General features: G+C 38.0%; 1 protein-coding gene across 12 annotated transcripts in view; it reads left to right on the plus strand.

The window, feature by feature from the left end:
• The window catches only part of ZNF644 (zinc finger protein 644), an 80828-nt gene extending 57288 nt beyond the window's left edge, over nucleotides 1-23540 (plus strand). For 7 of the 12 annotated variants that reach the window (XM_040610812.1, XM_040610813.1, XM_040610811.1 and 4 more), the window contains 5 exons: nucleotides 3412-3484; nucleotides 4607-7653; nucleotides 7847-8452; nucleotides 18325-18427; nucleotides 18947-23540. In XM_040610812.1, coding sequence (XP_040466746.1) covers nucleotides 4638-7653; nucleotides 7847-8452; nucleotides 18325-18427; nucleotides 18947-19139 — 3918 coding nt within the window. In that variant the 5' untranslated portion in view covers nucleotides 3412-3484; nucleotides 4607-4637 and the 3' untranslated portion in view covers nucleotides 19140-23540. Of the gene's footprint in view, nucleotides 1-3411; nucleotides 3485-4606; nucleotides 7654-7846; nucleotides 8453-8575; nucleotides 8738-10994; nucleotides 11118-12293; nucleotides 16937-18324; nucleotides 18428-18946 lie in introns of those variants that run through there. The other 5 variants (XM_040610817.1, XM_040610816.1, XM_040610818.1 and 2 more) reach the window with 5 other exon arrangements.
• Nucleotides 23541-27330: the final 3790 nt, after the last annotated feature.

Below are 27330 nucleotides of genomic sequence, written 5' to 3' on the forward strand. Positions count from 1 at the left end.
GGAGTTACTTAGCACAGGACGAGTGTATTTTTGCCTTCATTACAGCACCGCTGAAAGGTAGCGTATTTCCTTAGTTACTTTAACTAGGCTGATTAAATCCATTTAGGAGATAGCTTCTAAGTTTTTTGAGCCACTTAATAGTTGCTTTGTGCTTTTAGCTCACTGGCTTATATTTATGAATTTAATGAGAACTTGATATCAAAACACATAAAAGTACTCCATGCTTTTCACAAATTCAGCCGAATTCTTCCATCTTAATTTTTCAGCTCCAGTGTGCTTTCAAATCTGTTAAATCCTTGTAAAATAACATGGCTTTTGTAACAGAAACTGGCAAATCTCCAAGTACAACTGCTAGCAGGCAACAACATAGTACACTTAGTGCTGGAGTGTAAGCTTTAATGAACTAGCATTGCATGAAGGCAATACTCTTTATTTGGTGTGTGACCCTATTACATAGCCAAAGTTGTCATTATGAAATAAGAACTTGAAAATGTCATAAACTTACTGATAATAAATACAATTAATAATGTACATAGAAAATGGAATTAAGGACATTCCTATCAAAAAGAATTATTAATGAACAGAAAGTGGACAGCATAGATCTGATGACAGGAAGGTTGCATCTAATCTGAATTACTGAGTGACCTAGGAAGCTTGCTCAGAGGGATTATGGAATAATTATGTTAATATGCAATTATCACCTCATTTCTTCTGTAGTAACCTCAAGATGTAGTGTAGTAAGGGTGTTATAGCAAGTGCTGATAGTTTGCAAAAATACTGATGTTCAAGATTTTTGAGACAATAAGATTAGCCTAAGGCATTTAAATTATGATCTGTCAGCTTGAAGATAGATCTGACCTTAGCTTTTTTAATGCTTAGACTATCTGGCCACAGGCAGTCATATCTGAAAAACTCATGATTTTAAAAACTGATATTTTGTGAAGAAAAACAATAATTTGTAATAGTAAATTTGAAAGTACTTAAATAGGGGTGGAATGTAGCTCTAGTTGGCTAAATACCTGGTTGGTTTCTACTTCTAAATATGAAATAATTTCTATTTAATAAATAGTGTGTCACGTAATCCAGGAATATCACTGTTAAACTGCATTACAGTCATTCTGGGCTTAACTGAAATATTTTAATTGAATAAGTATGTTTCAAAGGTATGAGCCTGGGTTTGCGTACGCTTGTGTAGGCTTTTTGAGCATTGCCATTTTTATACTTACTTATCTCCTAGGTATATTGCACTATGTGATTAAATAAAAATTACCTCAACTGTATAGTGTTTGCCCTGGTAGAGGCTATAACAAGCACTATTTCCAGCAAATTTAAAGTTTGATCTCAACTTTTAACTTTTCAAGTACACTAGGTAAGGATTAATTACTATATATTTTGACAGAAATAATACATTTTTATTTCTGATCTGGTATAGAGAAGATAGTTTTAAAACTGTGATGGAAACATCCAAAGAATATTGCATGGCCTCGATTACATCTTGGTTGTTCCAATGATATATTCCCCCCCCTCTGAGTGTTCAGACTAAGTAGTGTTTCAGTTTAGTGTTGTGCTTCCTGAGTGGTCCAAGTTAGGTGATAACGTGTCCTCAAAACGATGGCGTTATGTGGAATGTTTTCTTGTGTGTGTCTAGTTAAACCTAGCACTGTTACTGCATACATTTCTACATGTGGAGTATACAATGTAAATTAAATATTGCATCTTGACTCAGTGTCATCACAAGACTGTAATTTAAAATATATTTTATATTTGTCTTTAATTTCTTTTAAGTTTTCTTTAATACAACGCTGTTAAGACTGCTAACTTTCTTGTTGTCCTGCACATAAAATAGTAAATTGTACCACCCTGATAGCTGGAAAAACGTGATAATTAGCAGAAATTATTAAAATGTAACAGCGATATTATTGATACAGTAAGCATTTCAGGCTTGATTCAAAGACTGAAATCTGTAGGGACAGCTGTATTACCATAGAAGACTTCAAATCAGATCCATATGGAATAGTTCACAATCTCCATAAATACACAATATGGAAAGGAGTCTCTTACATGATAGCACAGTGTAATGTTTTAGATATTTTTCATGGTAACTCAGGAAGAGGCCCAGTTGAAAGGTGATTATAGGGTGCCCTAGCCACCTTTTTAACTTAAGCTTTAACACTAGCATTTAGCATCAGTATGGTTTTGTGTGTAGAGCAACATGGTTTTGTCTGCATCACATAAACCTGTGAAAAGTTTTCAGGAGCCATTCTGATAATGAGGATTGCAATCTCCAAGCAGGCACGATATTCTCAGTTTGCCTCCCTGCTGTTTGGGGGGTACCAATGAGGTTGCTTTAAATGGGAAGCGTCTGTTCTTCCTCTGAACCCCTCACACCAGAACAGATGGGTGGAACTTGGAACATGGAAGGTTTTACCTCAGAGGTGGTAACAGTGAAGCCACTCATTAACACTGAATTTGCCACTTCGTTAGCAATGTTGCTTCCTGTTGAGAAAAGCTAATATAGGTTCTCAAATTGACTGAGCATACGTTTGCCTACCTCTGCAGTAATAAAATGAGGAAAATGCACAACTTTCAGGCAAAATTGACTTACTAAATGTCTTCTAAACTTTTTGTGAAAATTTTTATACTTTGCTGCTTGATATTATGTGAAGCTTGCACTATTCAGTTGTAAAATTGTTGGAGCTGTTGTGCATCCGTGGAGGTTTCACTTCTTTTAATTGACTTTTGCATTACTGATTCTTAGTGTATGTTTGCACTGTCCACTTCTAACTTTGTACGTGACATAAAGACTCCTGCTGGGTGGTGCATTATCACCATTTTAGGGTGATAGCTTTGAATGTGATCTTATTGGAAGTCTTTATTATGGTGGAAAATGATCCATTTCAAAACAGCAGAGAAATGCAAAACTCTTAAGGTGAGAAACTGGGGTGTCGAGTAGAACATTCACATAAGGGTATGTTATAGATAAATAATACAATGAAATATTTCATACACTTTAAGCATTTATTATGCATCTGATATGAGTGTTGGTGTGTTTATAAACTAGCTAGATCAATGATTAGGTAGCAAAGGAAACATTTTTAGTGACATTTTTTATTATATTTCTCTTCAAATATAATTACTTTTATCTTCAAAATAGTAAATAAGTCCTGTTACATTAAGGTTTGTTTTTTACTAACTCAAAGGAAGTTAAAGTATTTGTTTTGCCCTTTTGCTGATCTGAAAGAAGACAAGCACAATACAGAGAATTTCCATGGAGTTGTAGCTATGTGGATCATGTGGATAGCGTACCATAATGTTGAATTGAAAAACTAATAGAAATGCTGGACTCATTTTAGAGTGTGACGTATAAAGGTCAAAGTGGTGTCATTTAACCGGGTTGTTTTCTCTCCTTAGGAAAAAAGGATGTCAAGAGTGGTCTTCCTTGATTTCGGTGAAGGACTGTTGCAGGGAGCCATGGATATTAGTTGTGAGTTATAACATCTTAATTCAAAGAGTCATTCAAAAGTAATGACTCCTTTTACCTGAGCTCTATTCAAAATGTTAATTAGTAGCTGAAACTTAAGTATGTGATGGCAGGAATCAAATCCCTCAAAAGATCAAAGCAAATAGTGCTCTTTAAGGGTAAAATATGTGATTGCTGTAAAATCTAGATAGATGTTTCTGGCTCCTAGATGGGTGGTTTAATGCCTTATGCTTACTGTGTTCTGAGGACCCATATAAGAGGTGAATGCCAGGGTAGGCTTAAGTTCACACTCATATTTATTACACACTGATTTTACTGTGTAGGCGACTCCTTTGTGCTCACTAAGCATTGGGTAGATTGTACTGTGTATGAATGAAAGTTGCTTGTGGAAAGAGATACATACGCACAAGGCCTCCCAGAGAGAACGAGTATGTAGTAGTTCTCTGTACTAGTAGATACTATTATTGTCATGCTCTGGATTCAACACTGTGATTTCCTTTGGTAGGTAAATGCTAATTCAGTGTTTCTTTCGAATTGTGGGGGTTTCTCCACCTTTGAGAAGATGCCGTTTTATTTGCTGATCATTTAATATGGCCTTATAGCATCAGCAGGATCTTAAAGCAAAGAGAATCCTTTTTAAGAAGGGAATGGGAAGACATTTTATTTCTTCAGTGAGTTTGATCCTTTGCTATGTCTGGGGTTTTTTTAAATCATGAAAATGGCTAGCAGATATCTGAGTAGCCTTTACTCCTAACTTGTTTTGCTTCTAGAAAACAACTAAAGATAAACTTTGTGGAATGTATTTGCACAGGTTTTGACGGTCTCATTTCCCGTGCCTTGCTTGCGTGTTGGTGTTTAGGCTTTTTTGGTCTGGGATACTGGGCAGTGACGGGTTTGCTGTATGGTTATTAACGTAGCACAGCAAAAACATATGTTTTTTTAATTGCTTCATTGCTTAATTTTTAACATGTTGAATATTCTAAATAAAAACAATACATTTTTAACAAGTTCAAACCATATTTTTAGGTTACAGTGTGAAGAAGAGTGATCCTGAAGAAAATGTAAATTAAAAATGCCATTATTTATTTCTGTGATTGCCTGATTCTTTTCTTGTTTGTTTTTTAGTGTAAATGTACTTAATGGACAGACCAGCAATATGGATGATTTAGAGATAAATACTGAAGTCACTGGTGCTAAAGAAGAAGAAGAAATCCTATGTGGTGATAATTTCATATCTGAGGAAGAAGGTGGCATTCCTAAACCACAAGAGAGCGACACGTCGTTTCAGAAGAACAGTACATTGACTCTGCCTGAGGAGTTATCAAGGGATAGATCTGAAAAAGCCTTAAGCGGAGGCCAGACTTCTCTATTTATACACGCTGGTGCTCCTACTGTTTCTAGCGAAAACTTTATCTTGTCTAGAGGAACTGCTGTTAATGGACCAGTTTCACACTCCACCTCAACTAAGACTTCCATTATGAATAAAGGCAGTGTTTCATTAACCACTGGACAGCCTGTAGGTCATCACACAGATTCCTGCTCAACTTTGACAGTGGTTCATGATCTTCAGCTGCCTGCAAAGAGTGCAACACAGAAATCAAATCAGCACCAAGTTTTATTTTTGTTACCTGATGTAGCACATGCTAAGAACCTGACTCATTCCATTAAAAATCTACCTACCTCTGCTTCAATTGGTTGTGATTCACAGAAATCAGTAGGAAATAGTGTAGATAGCACTTTAGTAGGCCAAGTAGAAGTTTGTGAGGATGATAAAAATCTAATAGTAAAAGACGACTGTGTTGATACATTAACAGACATTTCCTCAGGTACAGGTGGTTTCAGATCGGGTTGTGATCCCAGCTGGGATCCACAAAAAGAGTTTATACAGTTTCTTATGACAAATGAAGAAACAATGGAGAAGTCTCCTATTCACTGTAAAGTAGGCTTAGAAAAAAAGCGAAAAAGGAAAATGGATGTTAGTAAAATAACACGCTATACTGAAGACTGTTTTGGTCATACCAGTTGTATTCCTAGTAAATCGAAACTATTAGATGTTGACTTCTTAGAGCAGAATGAGGAGCTACAAATAGTAGAACCGCAGAAATATTCATTGAGTAAAGTAAAGCCTGAATCCACAGATGAAGAGCTTGAAGCTGTTGATGCTATCCAGCAGCTCATTTATAGTCCCACTAGTAACTGTGCAGAAGATACTTCTCCTGTTCACACTAGCACTTTTCTTTCCAATACTTTAAAAAACAAATGTGAACAGAATGATTCTGAATCGCCATCTACTTTCAGTACTGATGAACCATCATTTTATCCCTGTACAAAGTGCAATGTGAATTTTAGGGAGAAGAAACATCTGCATAGGCATATGATGTACCATTTAGATGGGAACAGTCATTTCCGACATCTCAATGTCCCCAGGCCCTATGCATGTAGGGAATGTGGAAGGACATTTCGAGATCGTAATTCACTTCTTAAACATATGATAATTCACCAGGAAAGAAGGCAGAAACTGATGGAAGAAATCCGTGAGCTGAAAGAACTTCAGGATGAGGGTAGGAGCGCACGGTTACAGTGCCCACAGTGTGTATTTGGTACCAATTGTCCCAAAACGTTTGTGCAGCATGCAAAGACCCATGAAAAAGATAAAAGATATTATTGCTGTGAGGAATGCAATTTCATGGCTGTGACAGAAAATGAACTGGAATGCCATCGAGGGATCGCTCATGGAGCAGTAGTCAAATGTTCCATTATCGGTAGCGATATGTCCCAGAGGAAAACACAGAAAAAGGCATCCTTGAAAGATCCATATTTGGGATCCTCAAAAAAATCATCAACGTATGTGTGTAAGATGTGTCCATTTACTACTTCAGCTAGAAGCATTTTAAAAAAACACATGGAATATTTGCACCCAGCATCGTGCATTGATCCCTTTGGTAGCCATCTTAGACTAGAAAAAAGAAAAGGAAGCATAATAGAAGAATCTTTAGATTTTGGTAGCAGGACAAAACAGTTGATCAAACAATCTTCTACTTTTCCAAAGAACTCTGTTTTAAAACAGGATGTAAAAAGATCATTTGGCTCTGCTTCACAGTCCACTAGCTTCGCAAAACTTCACAAGAGACCCTACAGGATACAGAAGGCTCGGAAAAGCGTTTCACAGTCATCTGTAAGTGTGTGCAATCTAAATTCTACAAACAAGACCTTTTTGATTAGAAATAGCATTGACCAGAAACCTAAATATTTTCATCAAGCAGCAAAGCAGAAAGCTAGTGTCAAAACGAGCAGTAATTATTTATATAGACACAAATACGAAAACTACAGGATGATTAAAAAATCTAGTGACTCTTATCCTTTGCATTTAAAAAAGGAAGAGTCCAACTCTGTCAGTTCTTTACATTTATTTTCTTCATCAAGTAGTCCCTGTAATAATTATTTTGTCATGGATTCAAATAATCTTGGTTGCAAAAGGGCAGAAGGCTGTAAAGATCGTAGGCATGTAGCTGTAAAAAGAGTGGTTAAAGAATCCAAGAGGGAAGGCTCTGTTACAGGAGATGATTTGGATTGCTATCCAGATTTTCTGCATAAAATGACTGTTGTTGTTTTACAGAAACTTAACTCTGCTGAAAAAAAAGACAGCTATGAAACGGAGGATGACAGTTCATGGGATAATGTTGAACTATGTGATTACACTACACAGTCTGTGGAGGATGAATCTTACAGTGATATTAATCAGGAGCATGTAAACCTATTCCCCATATTCAAAGGTAAAATGGAAGATCATGAAGCTGGTGATAAATCTTCACTTAGTTATGAGCAGAATGATGGCTTTTATTTTGAGTATTATGAAGATGCTGAGGGTAGTAACTTCCTGCATGATTTGCATGATCCTCAGAATTTAGAAAATGTAGGATCAGCATTGCCAAAGCATAATTCAGTTTTCCACTGGACGGATTTGTCGCTTGAAAAGAAGTCCTGTCCGTACTGTCCAGCAACCTTTGAAACAGGTGTTGGACTGTCCAATCATGTCAGAGGACATCTTCACAGAGCCGGACTGAGCTATGAAGCCCGTCATGTTGTTTCACCAGAACAGATAGCAACAAGTGACAAAATGCAACATTTTAAAAGAACTGGAACAGGAACGCCTGTTAAACGTGTTAGAAAAGGTAAGTTGGTTTGGGTTTGTTGTTTGGTTTTGGGGGTTTTATTAATTTGTGTATAAAGGGGACAAAGGGATTTATTGAGCACTAAACAACTAGCTTTATCTTGTTATAAATCCTCTCTTACCCTTGTGATTTTCTAGGGTAATGTTTGGCTGTGGATAATTGTAAAAAAAAATGGTAATTGTTTTCTTTGTAGCGATCGAGAAATCTGAAACAACTTCTGAGCATACATGTCAGCTCTGTGGAGGCTGGTTTGATACTAAAATTGGATTGTCTAATCATGTGCGAGGACACCTGAAAAGGCTTGGTAAAACCAAGTGGGACGCACACAAGTCTCCGATCTGCGTTCTGAATGAGATGATGCAAAATGAAGAGAAGTATGAAAAAATCCTAAAGGCTTTGAACAGTCGCCGCATTATTCCCAGACCGTTTGTTGCTCAGAAATTTGCATCAAATGATGACTTTTTATCTCAGAATGTTATACCTCTTGAAGCATACCATAATGGCCTAAAGACTGAAGATACATCTGTGTCTGCATCGGAGGAAGAAGGGCTGAATTTCCTAAATGAATGTGATGAAACAAAAGCAGTACTACATGATGAAAAAAAAAATCAGTCACTTACACTGATAGAACTCCTGAAAAATAAGAGGTTAGGAGAAGAAAGAAATCCTGATATTTCTCCACAAAAGATTCATAATCAAACTGCAAGAAAGAGGTTTGTTCAGAAATGTGTTCTTCCATTAAATGAAGACAGTCCATTGATGTATCAGCCACAAAAAATGGACTTGACTATGCAGTCAGGTAAGAAGATGTTTCTACCTGTCTTGACAACATTTCCAAAGAGTCCTTTAATTCGTAGAAAACATACAAGTGCAGAGTATTTTGTTTGGGATTCTGTTCATTTCATTCTTGTTTCATTTCCAGAGGACACTGACTGCAAGAGGTAGCACAGCAAATTTTTCTGATATGTTTTTCCTGAAGTGAAAAAAACCCTTAGCACCACTGAGGGGTTTTTGCGTGGAACGTAGTTCCTGTTCTGCATGTGGCTGGGCATACAAATTCAAAGCGGACTCCAAATGAGCCTCAGTAAGGAAGATGACACATCCTGCAATAACAAGTTGAAGTGTCTGTGCATCTTTGGTAGACTAACAGTTCTGAAATGTTTGGGCTTGTAACCCTGTTTCTGGGCATTGAAACAGCTGGTTTGGGAGCTACTTCATTTAAATCTTTGAGGTTTGTGCAAAGCAACATTTGCTCAAACTAACAGAACTGTTGATACCATTATAAATGCATAATATTCCAAATTGGTGAATCACTGTCAACTAATTTGGATGGTTTTAGGCAGATGTACTCTTACAACATAGATTAATTATTGTTTGTTTCAAAATTGCGGCTGCTGTGAGAAACATGCTTTCTTTAGGGCCTGTCTATCCTGAGTGAAGACCTGTGCTGGTTCAAGCTTTGTTGGAATACAGTTGTAGCCAGCAGGTTTCTAACGCATAGCCCCTGACCGATACGGACAGAGTGCCCCTCCACTGAGAATTGTGCTAACTAAACAATTCTATAGGCAACTTCCTAGATACTCTGTATACTAATGGAGCAGGTTTTTAGAGTGATGTTTTTAGACCTACTTGTCGTTATTTCTAGTCTTGGGGAATTCTTAACAACATCCTTTTTAATGTGTATGTAGAGCTTGCATTTACCTGTTTCTTGTTTGGGCACCACCTTATAATGCTGCAGCATGCTTTAGATCGAGGAGCAGGATCTTATTTTTATACTCCTGACTTTTTGGTTCTGTTGGTTTTCTTGTCATTACCCAGTGCAGGTTAGTAAAACTGGCAGTGCCTAGTACTTTTTCACCTATATTCTTGTCTTCTGTTAAACAAATAAAAAAACCAATAGTCTGATGTGCTCAGAAGTTCTTTTAGGGGACTACAAAAGTGTGGTAGTCAATTTCTTAAGATTGATGACATTTAAAATGACATAGTAGAGGTGGAACAGAATTACATTTAATGTCTTCTGGACGTCTGTGGTTGTCCTTTAAGATGGGAGATTGCTTAATGAAGGAAGTATATCTCTGACAGGCATAATGATTTGAAAAACAATGCTAAAGGAATAGCTTGCCAAACCTGACACTGTGTATTACTTTGTTTAATATTTACCACTGAATACTAGGTAGCACCTGTTTGGTTGTGATAAACAACCAGGTAAAAATAAACATATGCTTGCATAGTACTAACAATTACAAATGGGGCCTTTATCTGTGGCTGAGGTAACAGAATTTGACAACTAACGCACTGTGCCAGTTGAGTTAATAAGAAAATATTTAACATCAAGTTGAAATTCTTCTGTTTTTCCTAAAAAGGCAAATATTCCTAGTTCTGGATTTAGTTTTTAAAAAGGTTTTTACCAACCAGGTGTTCTTCTTCTGTAACTTGCCTGAAAAAACAGCATGTCTCCTGTGGGCTGCTGGAGAATAGCATTCTTTCTTTCCTGCAAATACAGGCTTTCCAGCTGAGTAGTTTTAGCTTTTTTATTTATTCTTCTAATAATTTATTAGTAGAGAACTTGATTAGTTGACCAAAACAATATGTCTTTGGTAAAATAAAGGGAGAAACATTATGGTAGGGTTGAGTAGGGGATAAGTTATAATGGTTTTCTTTGTCTGGTAAGTGAGGAGGTCAGTATTGTTTCACTGTTTTCCTGTGATAAATAGCATGTTGCTTTCTTCATCATTTATTTAGCACAAATATTTTGGCAAAAAACTTCAAATCGTTATCTTTCATTATTAATTGTGTAATGAACAGAAAACACACTGAACAAAATGTTTTGTCTAACAGCTGTTCAGTGGTGTGTTTTACCACCTTTTTCTCTGATCCTTCAACAGCAGCCTAATTTAGTATTGAGCTCATCAGTCTTATGGGTAAAACACTTTCAATTACTGCTTTCTCGACTAGACTTTTTAAATTCTCTTTATTGGAAATGTTGCAAGCTCTGAAATTTCTCAACAGAATTGTGCTGTTCAAATTGCAGGATTGAATTTGGGATTAGAGCTTCGTAATGTGGAGATCTGTAGGAACTTGATAGCAGGTATTAAACACAGAGTAGCCTAATGGGCTCAGGTTGCCTCCTTTCTGTTCTTTTCCAAATAACATGGTTTGGCTTAAAGCACTACATGGAAAACTAATAACGGTTAACTTGGATCCTTCTAATATACTAAACAATTGCGTCAATGCAGTGAATATATTTTAAACCATCTTTATTGCAGAAAACTTTTTACAACGCTTTGAGAATTTCATTTTTTGAAGAGAGAACTGGATTATAGTTTTCTTTTGAATGATAGGTATGCCTGTGAAGCTTAGAACGTGTGTGCATTGCAATACGACGTTTACAAGTGCTGTTAGCCTGTCCAACCACTTACGCGCTTATGCACGAAAGAAGAGTGCTGGACTTTTGACTGGGACAGGTATGTTTTGTTACAGATGTAAAAGCAAGTCTGTCTATGATACATTTTCCTCATCAGACTGGACAAAAGCATATGTTAATTCAAAATAATATTGAAGCTTCTGCTGGTAAACAATTTATTTGCCATAAAACTTCAGCAACTTTTAAGAAAAGGTATGTTGCTGTTGTCCACTCTCATGTCTGATTTTCATTCTTATTTATTTTGGATCCAACACTTAAGGTATGTAAGCAAAACTAAGAGGTGGTTGCTTAAATTCATTCTACAATATCACAGCTTCCAAACCAGCTAGTTAACCTTCTAATGAAGTGTTTAAAAGTACCTCAAAAATTAGAGGAGGGGGAACCCCCCCCAAAAAAAAAAAAAAAAACAACCACACAATGAACCAACAAGTAATTTTTACAATCCAGTGCATATAATTACTAAGAATACTATAGTTAAAACAGGAAAAGCAAGTAATTTTACAGTTTGTGTATTTCTAACAGCATATTCTTGTTTGGCTCACAACCCAGAAACTACCTGGTCTGACATGGAGTGAGTGTAGTACAGCATTTGGCACTGCTATTAATGTTTTTTATGAAAACATACTTCATTTTGAAATTCCTATAATATTCCATATTTCGACTTATTTCCAGACACTTGCAGTTTGCTTGGCTGTAAGCAATTTCTGAGTTTACTTGGATTATTGCTGAAATTAGTGGAGCTTCATATGATCAACAGCAAATAGGGGAGCAGAGATGAAATACAATGAGGAAAATCTGGAGATATGAAGTCTGGAATATTCAATAATTAACAAGAACAACCATCAGTTTTCTGTGTCAACAAGCGCAGACTCCTACATAATGCTTCAGAAAACTGCATAATGCTTTTTTTAATCTGCAGATGTAATTCCTTATGATAAGAATGACAAACTGAGTTTCAGGCTTTCTCTGCAGAAGGCTAAAAGAAATACTTTTACAAACTGGGCCTGTGGCTGCCAGGTCTTACGTTATACTAAGTTAATGCTATAACAAAGTAAATTTAGAAGGAAGTCAGCAGATGCAATAATATCCGATGTGTAGGAGTGTATGCCTTCAGTTAGTGATTCTGAAAGTTTTCATATTTACACAGTAGAAAGGTGATGATAGCGGACTTCATTTACCACTGCTGTGATTTGATAATAGCCCTGTGGTAAGTTACTTTGCTTATATACCTACTGGTGAAATATTTTTCAGTAGCTACATATTTAAATTGCATGCTGAAATCTTAACAATAATTCAGTGGAGGAGACACTGTGGCAAACAGGATAGTACACAGATTGGATCCCGGACAAGCTCCTTGTACCTCAGCCTCCCTTTTGCTAAATGGGAAAAGTGAGGGTAGCTTGTGAAGGTGCTTTCAGGGATTTTTAATTATTTTCTTTAAGAAATGTATTTTGCTAGTGAAGCAGTAGCATACTCATCAGAACAGTTGCCACTTTCTTTAAAAAAACTGAAAGAAAACTCTGGAGTCTTGTATCATTGGACCTAGAAGTTTGTTTAAAATTAGGTTAGAAGCAAAGCTTATAAAAAGGGTTAGGAACAAAACTTCAAACAAAAATGTCTTTTGATCTCAGAAGCTGGAGCTGAGCCAGACGAATAGCCTGTCCCATGTCGATAAAGGCCTTTCACTGAAACTGATGGCTTAGAGAGGCTGAACTTTTAGCTATTACAACATTGTGCAACCAATGGATATTTGTATTAACTCAGTCATTACCATTAAAACTGTTGTAACTGCAAAGATTGTAAACTTTGCCCAATTTACTTTTTGTTCAAGCAAGCTCAATGCAAGGCTTGTGGACCAAAAAATACGCTTTTAAACAGCAGTTTTATTTGATATTCGGCTTTGTAAGTTTTATTCCAAAATTTCAGTAGCACTCGCTAGTTTTAAACTTTGCTATGAGTGTCACTCTTGAGGAGAACTCATTTTTCTTACTAAAAAATGGTTGCAGTTCAGGGCAATTTTGAGATGTCTTCAGTTTGGCATCAGCCTGGAACCTGTGTGGAGACAATGAAGATAGTTTTATACATGTTCTTCTTGTTTTCACAAAGCCTTTCTTGTATCTTCTAAAGTAAACATAACTACTGAAAAGAAATCATATTGGCTCAATATTTGTCTCAGTTTCTTGCTGCAATTAAATAGTTATGTGTAAACATGAATGCTGTAATTTCTGTAATTATTTGCCAACTGTGGGAGCTATCTAGGCATTACTGTTTAGTAAGAGAAACATAGTCATGTCTGCATGTCACCAAAGTGAGACCTTTCCTAGTGTTACGTTAGCTTACATACTAGTCTTCTGCTCAGTTTTTCAGTTGTCTGCGTGTTTTTGATACTATTATCGTATTGCTTTTCTATCAGATGCCCTGCTTCTTCAGAGTCAGTAATTTGATCAAATCTCACCCTTTTTTTGTTTTGTTTTTCAAATGCACCTTGAACAGTTTTAGCAGTAATAATAGACGTAGTTAAGCACAATGGTAAATTTTGAGAATAGACTCAAGATCCTAGAAGTGAAACTTTCTAGGCTGTTGGCTGTTCAAGGTTAGTGTTTATTAAACTTAATTTGTGCCTATAGTTATGCAGTATGGATCCACTGCATAGCAAACACCTGTCTAGGTTCATTTTGATAGTGACTGGCTTTTGTGTTAGTGCTTGTGTGATGGTCTTCAGAGGTCTGACTGGAACATTAATTTTTTTGTTTTGTTATGCAGTCCAATTTTGACCAATGTAATGATTTAATTGCTCATCCTGAGTAGATGCGACTTTCCTTCTATACTTATTTTGATGAATAGCAACGTGTTAAGTGTTTCTCAGAGCATGTGGCAAACTTGCTTGTTTCTTCGGATTATCTTTAAAGCATTAGACAGACCTATGCAAAATCTTCAAAATGCATCTTACTCTTCTTGGCACAGTTGTGTATTCAGCTTCCTTCCTTTTCTTCTCTCCAGGCTTCTCTTCCCCCTGCCCCCAAAGTCTCTTAATACTCTTTTGCACCTTGGCTTTTTACATCTTTTCTTTGTTCACTCTTTTCACATACTCAGTCTCTTCTTACTGGCTGTCATCTTCCGGGAATCACCACTTTCTTCTTTGGTCTTTGCTTATGTAATGGAGCCTGCTTTTTCAGAAATTCGAGACAGAACAATAAAATACAGAGCAAGGAGTCTGGCCTTTGAGCCAGTGGTATGGCTGAAGTAGCAGTTCATGCAGCTGCTATGCTTCCAAATAATTTCTAATGTTGCTTTGCCAAAATTGTAGCTTTGGGAAGTTTACTGTGGAAGCATATACAGCTACAGCAGAAATCAGATCTGCGGGCTTTGTGTGTCTTTATTCTGTGCTGTTACAGTTATAACTGATCAGCTGGCACAATGAGCTAATTTTTAGTGTCCTATAAAATCCTTCAGGGAGCAAATTACTGGAGGGTTTTTTAGTGCATTTTACTGTGCAGTAATGATGAGGATAGATAGCAAGTGATAGAATTTGAGAAACTAGTGAATAAATATGCAAGAAAGATAATTCATTATTTTTTACTGGGTGGTGTTTATAAATGGTTAATTAGATCCATTTGTGCATTCAATTATTCAACTTGCGTTAGCTTACATTCACTATGACAAACATAATGAAGTCTGAATAAAGACCTAGCTTTGGTCTTCCTGAAATGAGAAGTATTCTATGTTGGGGGACATCAAGACAGAGCGTGCAAAGTAGCATAGATGTACTCGACATTTGGTGTGAGGTTCAAAATTAATGGCATGAAGGACCTCTAATGGTGACTTTTCTAATTCATGTTCTCTTAGGCATGCACATTTCAGCCTCCTGTCTCCATCTGCTTCATGGAAGCGGTCGTGGAGGTAAAGAAGGCTTTTATATCTGCCTTTTTACCTAGCTTGTATTTTTCTAAGTAGTGGGCTCTGAAGTTGAACTTGAGTGCCTCAAGGAGACTTCTCCAAAGTTTGTTTGTCTTTTGGTTTAGATGGGTTCTTTCTCTGTCATGCTGTATCAGAAGTTTGATGAAGTGGTATAATTGGTTGTTTACTAAATGTTTTTGGAATAGCAATTAGGAAACACCAGGTGGCCAAACTTGAAGGAAGGAGGCTTCTTCCAAAAAGAGTTGGGCCTGTACAGGAAATGCAGGGTGGTAGTCTGGGAGCTGTGATAGCCACAAAGCAAGTGCTAATGGTAGGTAGTTCCTGCTTCTCTCTGGCAATTTGCTGCGATTTCCATGCAGCTTACTAGAGCTAAATTATGCTTGGTCTCGTCTGGGAAGTGCTAAAAACATACCTGCTGAGGAGGTCATGCTTTGTTACAGTAAAGGCATCAGAAGAGCAGTAACTAAGTTTTGTCAGAACATGGCTATGCTTTCTTACGGGTGGGGCAGTGGTGTGACTGATGTAATGCTTGCAAGCACTTGTAAGCATCATATCAAAAGAGTACTTCAGTATATGCATGTGACTTCATTTAAATGTGTTGCTCTCTGGATAGACAAAAATGAAATTGTGACAGTTACCGGTACATGTATCTGATAACTCGTTTACGAATTACGGTTTTCCATCAGCTTTACCCAGATATTGCTCTTTCTCCACTTACATTCCTGCTCCATTGGAGTAACTTGAAAATGTACTTGTGCTGCTTTGTGCCCCATTAAAATGTGAAGGAATATGTTCACCAGATCAAAAGACAAAGGGAACAAAAAAAACCCCTTGCAACAGCATCTTGCTTGGGCAAATCGGCTTCCAGTCTTAGTTAAGCTACTCTGAGAATGCATTGAGTGATCTGAATTTTTTTTCTTGACGTCTTTTACTGTGGTATTTTCTGTTCTTTGTTTTGTAGTTTCTTTATCTAGAGCCTCTCATAAACGGCTCGGGGAAGATGTCCATTCTTTTGTTTTCCTTGTGTTCTCATTGTTCTTGGGAAAGGTACCTTTCAGGGAAGTAGAAACTACCCCTCCTGGTGCATATGGCAGTTTCTGTGTTGCTGTCTATTTGACTGCACAGTAGTTCAGAGGGTTTTTAGAAGATGACACACACGCACAAAAAGCCATTAGGTTTCAGGAACTCTGTTGCAGAGGACCAGTTCAGGTCTAGTTAGAAAGTGAAAGATCTCTGAAATGCTTGGGATGTATGTGAGTAGAATCTAATTTCTTGAGGGGAATGGATGTCTTAAGTTTGCCAACATGAAAGAAATAAGCCTGTTCTTGTTTCAAATGCATGTAGGCTTCTCTGGGAGGAGGAAACTGCGGTCTACTGCTTTTTTTTTTTTTCCTCTCATCTCAACTGACATCAACTAACTGACATCAGCTGCAACTCGTGGATATGTCTGCATTCAGATAATACTGACTTCTGTTTCCCTCCTTCCCATGATGTTCTGCAAAATCAGCAATGGCAAAGCTTTTGCTGTAATAACTGCTTCACATAAGCCACAGCTCATGCAAATAGTTCTCTTCAGAGAATGGGTTCTGGGTTTCAGTATTTTATCTGCTTACATTTGTGGTGATGTTGTTACTGATGTTGCGGTATGTAAAATATTTGTACTACTCGGTAGTTGCTACAGCCTGAAAGATGGTTAGCAGGTTTTTTCTTCCTGATTATATAAGGAATATGCTTTTGATGAGACCATAAAGCATTAAGAACCCCTTACCTATTCACTTTTCCAGAAGTTATCTTGGCCATTTCTGTCTCTCTCCCCCCCACCACCTTGGGTTACTGCCTTTATATCCAGACTGCTTTCATTGTTGCTGTCAGAAAAAATGCTGTTGAGCCCTCATCTTCCTAATGATGGTTTGACCCAGGGTCTGAAGGAATTCTCTTTAGGTTGGTATCTGCTTTCTATTTTTATGATTAGTTCTCGGGTACCTTCAAACATCAAAAAGTCATTCTAATTTTTCTAGATATACTGTAGGAATCTTTAAAGCTGGGGATGGAACTGGGAAATGTCTCGTGTACCTACAACTTAAAAGTTTGGCTACAGGGTAAGAGCATGAGAGGTGCTCATTTGGACGATGTGAGAAAAATGAAGGATGCAATCAAGACTGTGTGTTCTTTAAATCAGCATGTTTTGCCTCACCAGATGATGTCTTATGCTTCAGAATACTAAGAGGTTTATTCTTCTGTTTTATATTACAGGAGTCAGACAAGTGTAACAATTTTTGAAGATGTTACTGCCAAGTTGCTTCAGTAGCATAGTGTTATGCCTTTTTGGTATCAAGTATACCACTTATTACTGTCTTTCAGGTTCTGTGGAGTTTTAGCGTTGGTGTCTTGTGTTTTGGAGTAAAGCTAGAAATACTTCTCAGTTCAAGCAATCCCAAACTTACTGTTTTTTCTTGAGCTTTATCAGCTGTATTCATCATAACAATATTAACTTCACTTAATCCCCTCATTCCCCAGCTTTGGCTCCTAGAATCTCCAGGTTTTGTTACAGATTCCTATTACACCTGTTTATGGGAGGTATGGACCTCAGTGCTAACTGAACACATTTGCTATGTGTTTCTTGTTCATACACATTTTCATACATAGTTTCAAATGCTAGACTGAATTTAAAAAGCGGCCTTGCCATCCCCATTTATTGTCCAAATACAAGCTCCCACTGCCAAGGATTAATACATAATTTTTATAAGGTGCATTAGAATTCAGGCAGGAGTAAGGGGGGAAGCTTCATATAACATTCTTAAATTAAAAGGACAAACTTTTGCTTTATGTTTGAAAATAAATGGCAGGTGTTATATTCAAACTAGCAATTCTTGATGGTATTAGCTGAAAGCTACAACTTCGTGAAATTGTAACTTGGTTGAACATGAGTCGTCTTATAATGGTACTTGAACTACTGAACAAATTCCAAGATTTTGACGGCGTTTTATACATGAAAGGGAGTTTCCAGTGGTGCTTTGCTTTTATATAATTCTGCAATAGGTTAGTAGGTCCTTGCTGATACTAAAACAACAGTTTAATGCTGAATGTCAGTTATCTAGTCTTCTAAAGAGCAAGCACTGTGCTAAACTAAAAAAATAGCTTCATGTGTTTTGCCAGTAAGTTTCTTAGAGCATGCTGTAATTGTTTCGGATTTACATTATAATTAAATGTAGAATAACAAGGAGGTAGATGTCTTTTCACTGCTGCTATAGGGGATGCTTACTAAATATCTCTGTTTAGTTAACACTCGTTGAAGTATCACTTTCACATATGGAAATTTCTCTTCTTAGCTTTAGACTGTAAGCAAAAGAAGTCAAGGTCAAGATCCGGAAGCAAGAAAAAAATGCTGCCTTTACCTCATAGTGCTGACGAAGTTTACATACTCAGATGCAGGTACATAGGCTTATTTTAATTGAAAGAACACATTCCTAAAGGCTTGCTAATTTTAATCCTGAGACTGTATCCTGTGAATGTTTGTGATTAAATTGAATAATAAGAGGGGGGAAGCAATTGCCTATTTTCATTAATTTGAACAAAAGAACTTGAATCAGTCATATTTGGATATTAGGTTGCCAGCTGTTTTCTCTAACTAAAATCTTACTGGTCATGTCTGAGTAATATTCTGTCCTTCAAAATAAACCTTACATAAGAACAACAGATTATTATTGCAGCGTTAAAAATGTAAGAAATGTAAAAAGAAAAAGTAAGAATGTAAAAAAAAAAATGCAGTTTTTTCATGCTGACGTTTCCTATAATATAATATAAATGAACTCAGTTACTAAGGTTTTCAGCTAAAATATGTAAAAACAAACTTTAAAAGAAAATCAGGACTTACCACTCAATGTCTTTTATGTTACAGTTTTACAGTAAAGCTAGATATATCTTGATGGAATAATTTTAATATTTGCATAGGTTTTGTGGTCTGGTCTTTCGAGGACCTTTGTCTGTTCAAGAAGACTGGATAAAGCACTTGCAGCGACACATTGTCAACGCAAATCTTCCACGGACTGGAGCTGGCATGGTTGAAGTCACATCACTACTTAAAAAGCCTGCTTCAATTACTGAAACTTCATTTTCTTTACTGATGGCAGAAGCAGCATCATAGAACAAGGAAACGTTTTAAATTTTAATTGGATGTAAATTTGAAATACTTTGTCATTTTTTAAAATAAATTGCTACACTAAATTATGTTTATAAATGCTAAAGACAGAAAAATAGAGGAAGTGGATTACAGTAACATCAAACTAAATTGAATACTTAACAGTTACAGTAAGTAGTCTTTATATTTTATATAGGGTGGAAGATGTGTTTTTAAGGTTTATTATGTTTTTGTCAGTTACTGTGTTCACTATCAATACAAGACCATTACATGTATGGCAGCCATTTTTAAATTGTTGCACATGGGTACTTAAAAGACAGATTTTAATAAAGCAAAGAAACTATGTTCTCTTCAGTGTTACCCAAATCAAGGCTCTGTTTATTCCAAAAAGAATTACATAGTAAAATAAGATATTATTATATTTTGTTTGTATGTATGTAGTGTTTTGTATAATACCAAGAACTGCTAATACAATTTACTCAACTTAGGGCATTAAATATCATGTACTTCATAGTTCAAGAGACTGTTTCATTCAAATAGGGCAATTAGTACTCTTCTATCTAGGTGTGTACGTGTTTTTTTTAAATCACATGAGGCTTTTTGTACTAAAAAGTGGAGGGAAACTTGTTTAAACAAATTTCTAAGAGAAATATGTACATAATACTGGAAATTTGTGGTAAGGAAATATTCTTTACTTCAGTTGCATTTCTCACTGACAATAAAGTGGTGCATCCATGCTACCTCCTACTTGTCAACAAAGATGGTATTTACCCTTAAGTTTTTGTATCATAGTAGATTCAATCCAACTATCTTTATTACAAAGCATCTTTTTGTTAACAAGTTTGTTTCTTTATGATGATTTACTTAAAGTCTGACTTGCTTACAGAAGTTTGCCTCTCTACTATTTTATTTAACACTGTAGAAATGTACTAATAAGCATTGCTCACTACACGGTTAGAGTAGACTTTTCATTTATAATTCTGTTTAAAAGATTGATCATTTTAGAAAATTTGAACACAGATTGAAATGTTTCTACATATGAAGAGAATGTTTACAACTTAAATTTTAGAGCTTGTTTTGGATGTGATTATATGTATGAAAACTGTAACACTATGCTCATGCTAAGGACCTACTTACAGAATTACTGAAATAAATGTGCTGTGAGGATGGAAATATGGTGCAGGTGTCTTGGTCATGCTGAATTGTGTTTGTTCATTTAAACTGTTTTCAGAACATGATTTTTGTTTAAATCAAATTAGATTCCTCTACAAATCAATTTTGTATGCAAGTAACATTTCATTTTACTCATATAGGGTAACCGATACTGTAGTTAAGCCAAGGATATGCATTGATATTTTCTTTATATGTAAATAAAGTTAAAAGCAGTTAAAACAAGAGGAGTATTTTGGTAGAGTATATACATACCTCACTGCCAGTGAAATTGCTTTCCTATGGTATATCTCCTTACCAGAAAAATCTCTAAATAAAAAGGTTTAAATAAAATCTAAATGTCTATAATGTGAAGCATTTATTTGCATTGTGTGAATTAAGTTTGTGAAATTGATTTGTCTTGCTTGAGATTAGAATCTTCTCATGATCTTAAGTAAAAGTACATTTACTTGCAATAAACTGACTTGTTCACAGACACATTACATTTGATTGGTGGAAAATATGAATAAATGTCTGTCTTCCTGTATGTGCATGGTTCAGAGGTAACACACAAGGCTTGTTAACGGTCTGGTAAAAATAGGTGGGTTAGAAATGCACAGCTGTACAGGACAGTCCTGAGACAAAGCCATCCTCGCTCTGTCAAGGCTATCATTAAATGAGTGATATTGGGTGTTTTACTGTACACGTTGCTACAGATAACTTCAGCTTTATTGACAAAATTTATTCCCTTTTTTTTTTTTAACTGGGAAAGCTGTATCAGTTCATGTAAAGGCTGGAGAAAAAAATACTTTAGAGATTTTAGGAAAGGTAACTGGGATGTTGAAGTGTATTGCAGACAAATTATATGTATGCAGACTAACGAATTTCTAAATTTGTGGATGATTGTGGGGGGGGTTTATATGCTGTGAAAATGGAAGAGTAGCAGCAATGTGTGGAAACGGAATAGAGGGAAGTGATCAGATCACCTTGAATGTTTATAATGCTTTAATAGAGTGCTTGTTTACCTTTCTCACCAAAAAGGGTGCTTGTAAGAGCACCGTATTTTGTGGCTGTTTAACAGATGAAAAAATCAATTGAGTGCAAATGATATTTATCTAGTATTGTTAAGAAAGCTTGTAAGGTGAAGCCATACCGTGCAGAATTCTGCATTAGCAAAAAAACTCTATTAGGTTCATAATAATAATAAAAACTAGTTAATTCTATTTAATTCATTAAACCCCAATAGTGAGCTGCTTTGTGTAACACTAAAATGCAAGGTTGTGTCTGCAGAGCAGGGAGCTAGCTCAAGGCCTGATTATTTTCCAAAATGAGATTCTTTTGATCAGGAGCAGCAGTTTGCAGTGGCAGGTTTTCTGAGTGGGTGCGCTGGAGCTGTGTACCCTGCTTGCATCAGATCCTTGGCAATATAGTTTGAAATAATCAGAAGAGTTCTACAGTTTCTGTATATATTAAGTTAATTGCATATATGGTTGATACAGACTGAATGATCTTCTTAAAACAAAACTGACTACCCTTAAGCTTTCTTTAGCCTCCAGTCCTCAAATGGAGCTCTTCATTTTCTTGGTTTCTGTTTGGAAATACAGATCTTCTGTCACTGCCTGCAAGGAGATACAAATTCCCCTTTCCAGAGTGACAGAGATTCTAAATAATCTGATGATAGAACGGAGTTAATTAAATCTCTATATTATACGAATCTCATGTTTTGAGATGTGTGGCTTGAGAGGCTGTGTGGCAGTCTGTGCTGAAGAGCTGGGCTTCCAGAACCGCACGTATAAACACGAGTGTTAGTCTGTTCACGTTGGCTAGATTGCTGTGGGGTAAAGGCTAGCGTAGTGATTTTTATTTGGTTGGTTTTGGTTCATTATCATAATTTTATGTGTTTCTGGAGTTACTCTAGTGTCTGGTAAAGGTCTCTTTAAGTAGCAGCCTCTGGAAAATTATGAAAAAATTTTGAGAATGCTTAGAGAAACCTGGAAATTATAGAAGACCCCACCTCCCACATTTTGTAAGATGGCCTATATCCCTTAGCTCCAGTGATACTTCCAAATCATCTTAAAAAATTAAAACTCTGTTTGCATTCCTTGAAGTGATGTTTCTGCAGGACCTTCAAAAGGCAATTTTGAAGTGCCTGTGGTAGCCGCTGCCCAGTGGTAGCATGTTCAGGCTGTATGCATGGAAAATAGGAGATGGAGGCAAGTGGATAACAAATGTTGGCTCACAAAGATCCCTGGGCATTTGCTTCTGTTTGCCATATACTGCTTCATGTGGATTGTGTGGCTTGTATTAGGCGGGCTGCTCCCGCAAGCCGAGGTGGTCCAGCTCTGCCTGCAGATCAGCTCAGACCTCCCCAGGGCTTGCCTCACCCCGCCGGTGGCGTCAGGAGATGAGCTGCTGGCTCTTCTCAAGGGGAGAGAAAGCACAGGCCAGACAGTAGGTAACGCTAGCTACTGGGGAAGGAGAGCGGGCACCCAACGTGCCAGAGATGGGCGACTCGTAACGGCTGGGGCTTGTGCCCTGGGCCAGGCTGTGTTTGAGCTGTGTGCCGGTTCAAAGTTCTACCTTTTCAGCCACGCTCAGGGAGATCACCAAGGTCTTTGAGGTAAGTGGCTCACAGGAGGAACGCAAGTGGTGAATTAGGGCTCAGAGAGGTGCATCCACCCAAAGTTTTCCAAAGGTCAGCGCCACAGGATGGGGATGGCGAGGTCGGTTCCTGCAAAAGTGTTTTGACTCCAGTGCTTTGTCTGGGCCGGTTGTGGGGCTGGATTGCCTGCGTGTCACTAGTGCTTTAAAGAAGTGTTATTCATTAAATCTACCAGATTCTGAAAACCTACAGAAGATATAAGTTTGTTGCGCAAATGTGGAAAAATTAACAGCAAATAACAAGTACTTTCTTCTAACTCCATGCAAGGGCTGTGAACAAAGCCTGTTTAGTTGAGCACCGTGGTCAACAGACTTCCACTTTTTATCACAGTAGTTAATGGCCTGGATACTTAAACACCAGTTTCATATTAAAATAAAAGGGGTTTATAGTTTTGACTTTGTTTTTTTAAAAAAATCTTTTTAGGGTGGTACGTACTTAAAAAAGCCAACTGCGTTATGATTTCAGATATTTGAATCCACCATGCTTTGTAGGTGCTGTTGCCTGGTACTTGGGTAGCAATTTTGATGTAATGGAAACATTTGGCCGTAGTGCCAGGTCTGTAATCTCTTGCAATAAAATGTTCCTTTTTAACACCACAGGCTTCTTGGTGTTCTTCCCGTTGTTCGGAGGTGAGCCACACAGCGTGTGTCACTTAACCGGGGGACTTCCACCCTAACGTGGGTACGTGGCAAGACAGGGCGGCTTTGCTGGCTGTAGCCGCCTGAAAATGCAGAGGTGAGGCAAGGAGAGGGTGGTTACATCCCAGTGTTGGAGACCAAGGATTGGTGGTGAAGGGAACATCACCAGAGCCAGGGGCCCAAATCTGGATCCGAATCACAAATAACAGCAGCTGTCATTAGCACACATCCTCCCGCTTCTTGCTTTGCACAGTCTCATTTTGCTGATGCCTTCTTTCCCAGTTAGAAGCAGTTTTTCCCTACAGTGCTCGCCGTGCGGTGGCTTCCACACATACTTGGACCCAGAGTATTCTGGAAAACCCAGTCTGCCTGGCACTCCACAACAAATTCCCCACAGTCTCCTGCTGCAGCACGAAAGGATTCATTGCCATGCCGCAAGCAGTCACACACACATGCTGTAAGAACAAAAATGAAGAGATAGTAAAATTCAGCGTAGAAGAGCGTTGGGGTGGTTGGTTGGTTGGTTGTTTAAACAAGGGCTGGAGTGGGGGTTCCCTCCACACTGTCCTACTAGGGCTGATGTTCCAGCGCTGCTCGTTCTCATTTCTAGTTGCACTATAGGCTGATAAAATTGTATTTGAAAAAGCAAAACGAGGCAGCCCTCTGACTTCAGCACCTATTAAGATTTGCATATGTCAGCAAACAGCTTTCTTATAAAACGTGGTGGCACTCACATGCATCAGGTGGAAGAACCTTGTGGTCCAAGTAGCTGCGAGCGGCTGCAGCGCTTTCCCTTTGGGAGCCATTCTGGCTGCCTTAGCCCAAGTGCGGGCGGTGCCAGGGTGCCAGCACGGGGGGGGGGGGGGGGGGGGCTGTGTGGGGTGGTGCTGGTTATGGAGGTGGTGTGCCCATCTTGCCTGAAGGCTAACATGCTGTTATTTTGGCTAGAAATAAAAAATGGATTAACTGCACCCTGTTGGGGTGCGCTTCTCTAGGTGGAGGCAAAGTTTGATACAAAAGCTGAAAGACCTTTCTTGTGCAGGCTCTGCACGCTCCTTTTATTACAATTAAAACCCAACAAATAGCATCCTTGGTGACTGTGAGCCCAGAGGCCTCAGAATTACAGCTCTTGCTGTCCAGTGGGGGAACGAAGAGAGCCCTAGAGCCTTCTTACAGATCCAAAGTGCTTGTACCATACATGTTGTATAAATCGCCACACTGGTGGGCTTTCTGTCTGTGCTATATTTTCACTTATAAGTACACTTTCAACTTGTAAGCTCTGAGCTTTACATACCAGGTGATGATAATCTCTGTACTTTTGTGTCAGAGACCTGCAACATGAAACATGTTTACATGATGTTTATGGTGCATGTTCCCAAACATAATCTACCGCTAGTAAAAAATCTGTTTGTTGGAAATGTGAAACTTCATGTTTAAACATTTGATTATGTGTCTTCAAGCCAGCAGTAGCTGTGAATCATGTTTGTAGCTCTCTGTGAAACTCATCCAAATCCATCCTCGCTGCTGCAGCAACAAATGCTGAAGCTTCGAATCCCATTGTGCTCTTTGAAATGGCTTCAGAAAAGAAGTGACTGATAAAGCAGAATGCAAGCTAACACCATTAACCTGTGTTCTAACCGAATAAGGCACTGTGTGTCACCCAGGTACAAGTCTTGCTGACAAGAAATAGTTCTTTCATCTGTCTCTTCCCTGAAAAAAAAAAAACAATTGTGTGGAAGCAGGAGAAAGAAAATAGCCTTATTTGGATAAAGAAGCAGTGGAAACAATCTTTTAAAAACAAACAAACAGACAAAAACCCCATAGGTTGAAACAGAAACTGCAAACAGGAGAAGACAGCGTAAGCCTGAGGTTGACACTTGTTTTGCAGTCCCCGAAATCCAGCTGATGGCTGCGTTTGCTGTGCCTCCAAATCTTCGGGGGTGCGGTTGGGCTCCTGGCACAGAGGAGGTTAGGGCAAATATTATCCTTAGCTGAACAGTCAAGGAATAAGTTTTAACCCCAAACCGTTAAAGAAATAGGCAGTGACAGGGAAAAGAGGCTTTAAATCTGATTTCTTGTGTTGAACGTCAGCCATACCCATTCCCTTTGCCATCTGGAGTACATTTACTGATGCTTTTTAAGTGCTGTATATAAATCCATAGACGCTTGGTCCAGTCACGAAGGAACATGAGCTCCTCTTCCCACATCTGGCCTCACTCACAACCTTGTACAGAAATCTGAATTTTCCAGGTTCTGTCCGTGTAGGGACTACCATTCCCTGCCTCCAAAAAAATCTCTCCTCCTTACTATTTGGTATCCAGCATTTTATAATGTTCTCTTCTCACTGAAATAACCTCCACTACTAAACCCAGTGTTCTCTGGCTGCAGCTGACCGTGAGTGCTAATAAACGACTAAAGACCCTGACCCAGAATGCGAGTGTTCTTCCAGGATCCCAAACTCATTTCTGTGCCCTCAGGCCTGGGTTCCCATCTGGGGACAGTACTTAGCTGCGTCTCACTGGGCTGCTAACCTGACCGTTTTCATTATCTTCATTCCTAGCTCGGTTTGTTTTCCCTTTCCTCAGTTTTTGCTTATATCCACATTTGCTTTTTCTTCCTCATTTTTCATCTCTATTGTTCTTTAGGACTTTATTTTACCGCTGACTACCAGTGATGAAGCTTTTGGGGGGAAAATCCTATAAGCTAGATCCCTGTGAATACAGAGTACTGCTTAATATTCTTAAAAGCATAGCTAATGGCCTGATTTGTGATCTATTTTATATGGCCACAGTAGCTATCTGTACCTAAGTGGTGGGAGGAGGAGGAGGAAATTTTTTTATTTTAGAGTGATTTTGGAAGAGGAATTACACAGAACAAAAATCCCAAGTTACAGAGTTGGTACCAGCCCAGGACTCCGGAGCTGAGGCTGCTGTTGGGAGCTGAATTCTCACCTCACGAGTTACCTGGCATGAATCCAGCTGGGGAAGTAAACATTTTGTGCTCTTTCTGTTTTGTCTGCATAAAAGCAGATTACTGGCTTTTCTTACTTTTTTTCTTTGTTTTCTTTTTCTTTCTTTTTTTTTCCTGACAGCCTTTCTGAAACCATAAAAGTATTTAGAAAATTGAGCATTTGCTTGAACAATTTTTATGAACAAGCAGCTGGTTAGCTTCTTTGAGCAAAACGAAACAGGGATATCTATTAAAAACTGGTAAAAACATATTGGAGGTAAGAACCTCAGCCCAATTACGAGTAAATTACAAATAGGATAACATTAAATTCTTAGGAAATTAAACTGTGATTTCAGATTTAGATGCAGAAATGCGCCAGGAGTATGTGAGCAGCCCCCTCCACTGCCAACAGCAAACAAAATCAGCAGCCCACAGGTTTTGGTAATTCCCTGCAATATGCAGCAGCTGGCACAGAATTTCATAAAGGATGGGGAGAACAGAGGGATGCCCTGCGTTCCCGTCACTCCTGCTCTAACGTGTGCTGGGCTGTGGAAGTTGTATGGTGGCCTGGACTACCTTGGAAACTGAAAGTGGCAGGTATGTCACACAAGAGTACCTGCTATCATAGCAGCCAGGTTTACAGTGGACACACCTGTAACCTTTTTCTCCATTGAAGCAGTAGATGCTTATTTTGCTGTTGCCTTCCAGGCTTCAGACATCCTCCCTACCTTAACAGGCTGAAAGTGTCAATCCTGGCTATCTAGTGCTGGACGCTTGGCTAGTGTCCTGGTCTTGGGTC

Source organism: Falco naumanni, chromosome 11 (genome assembly GCF_017639655.2).
Source record: "Falco naumanni isolate bFalNau1 chromosome 11, bFalNau1.pat, whole genome shotgun sequence".
In the NCBI taxonomy this organism is placed as follows: Eukaryota; Metazoa; Chordata; class Aves; order Falconiformes; family Falconidae; genus Falco; species Falco naumanni.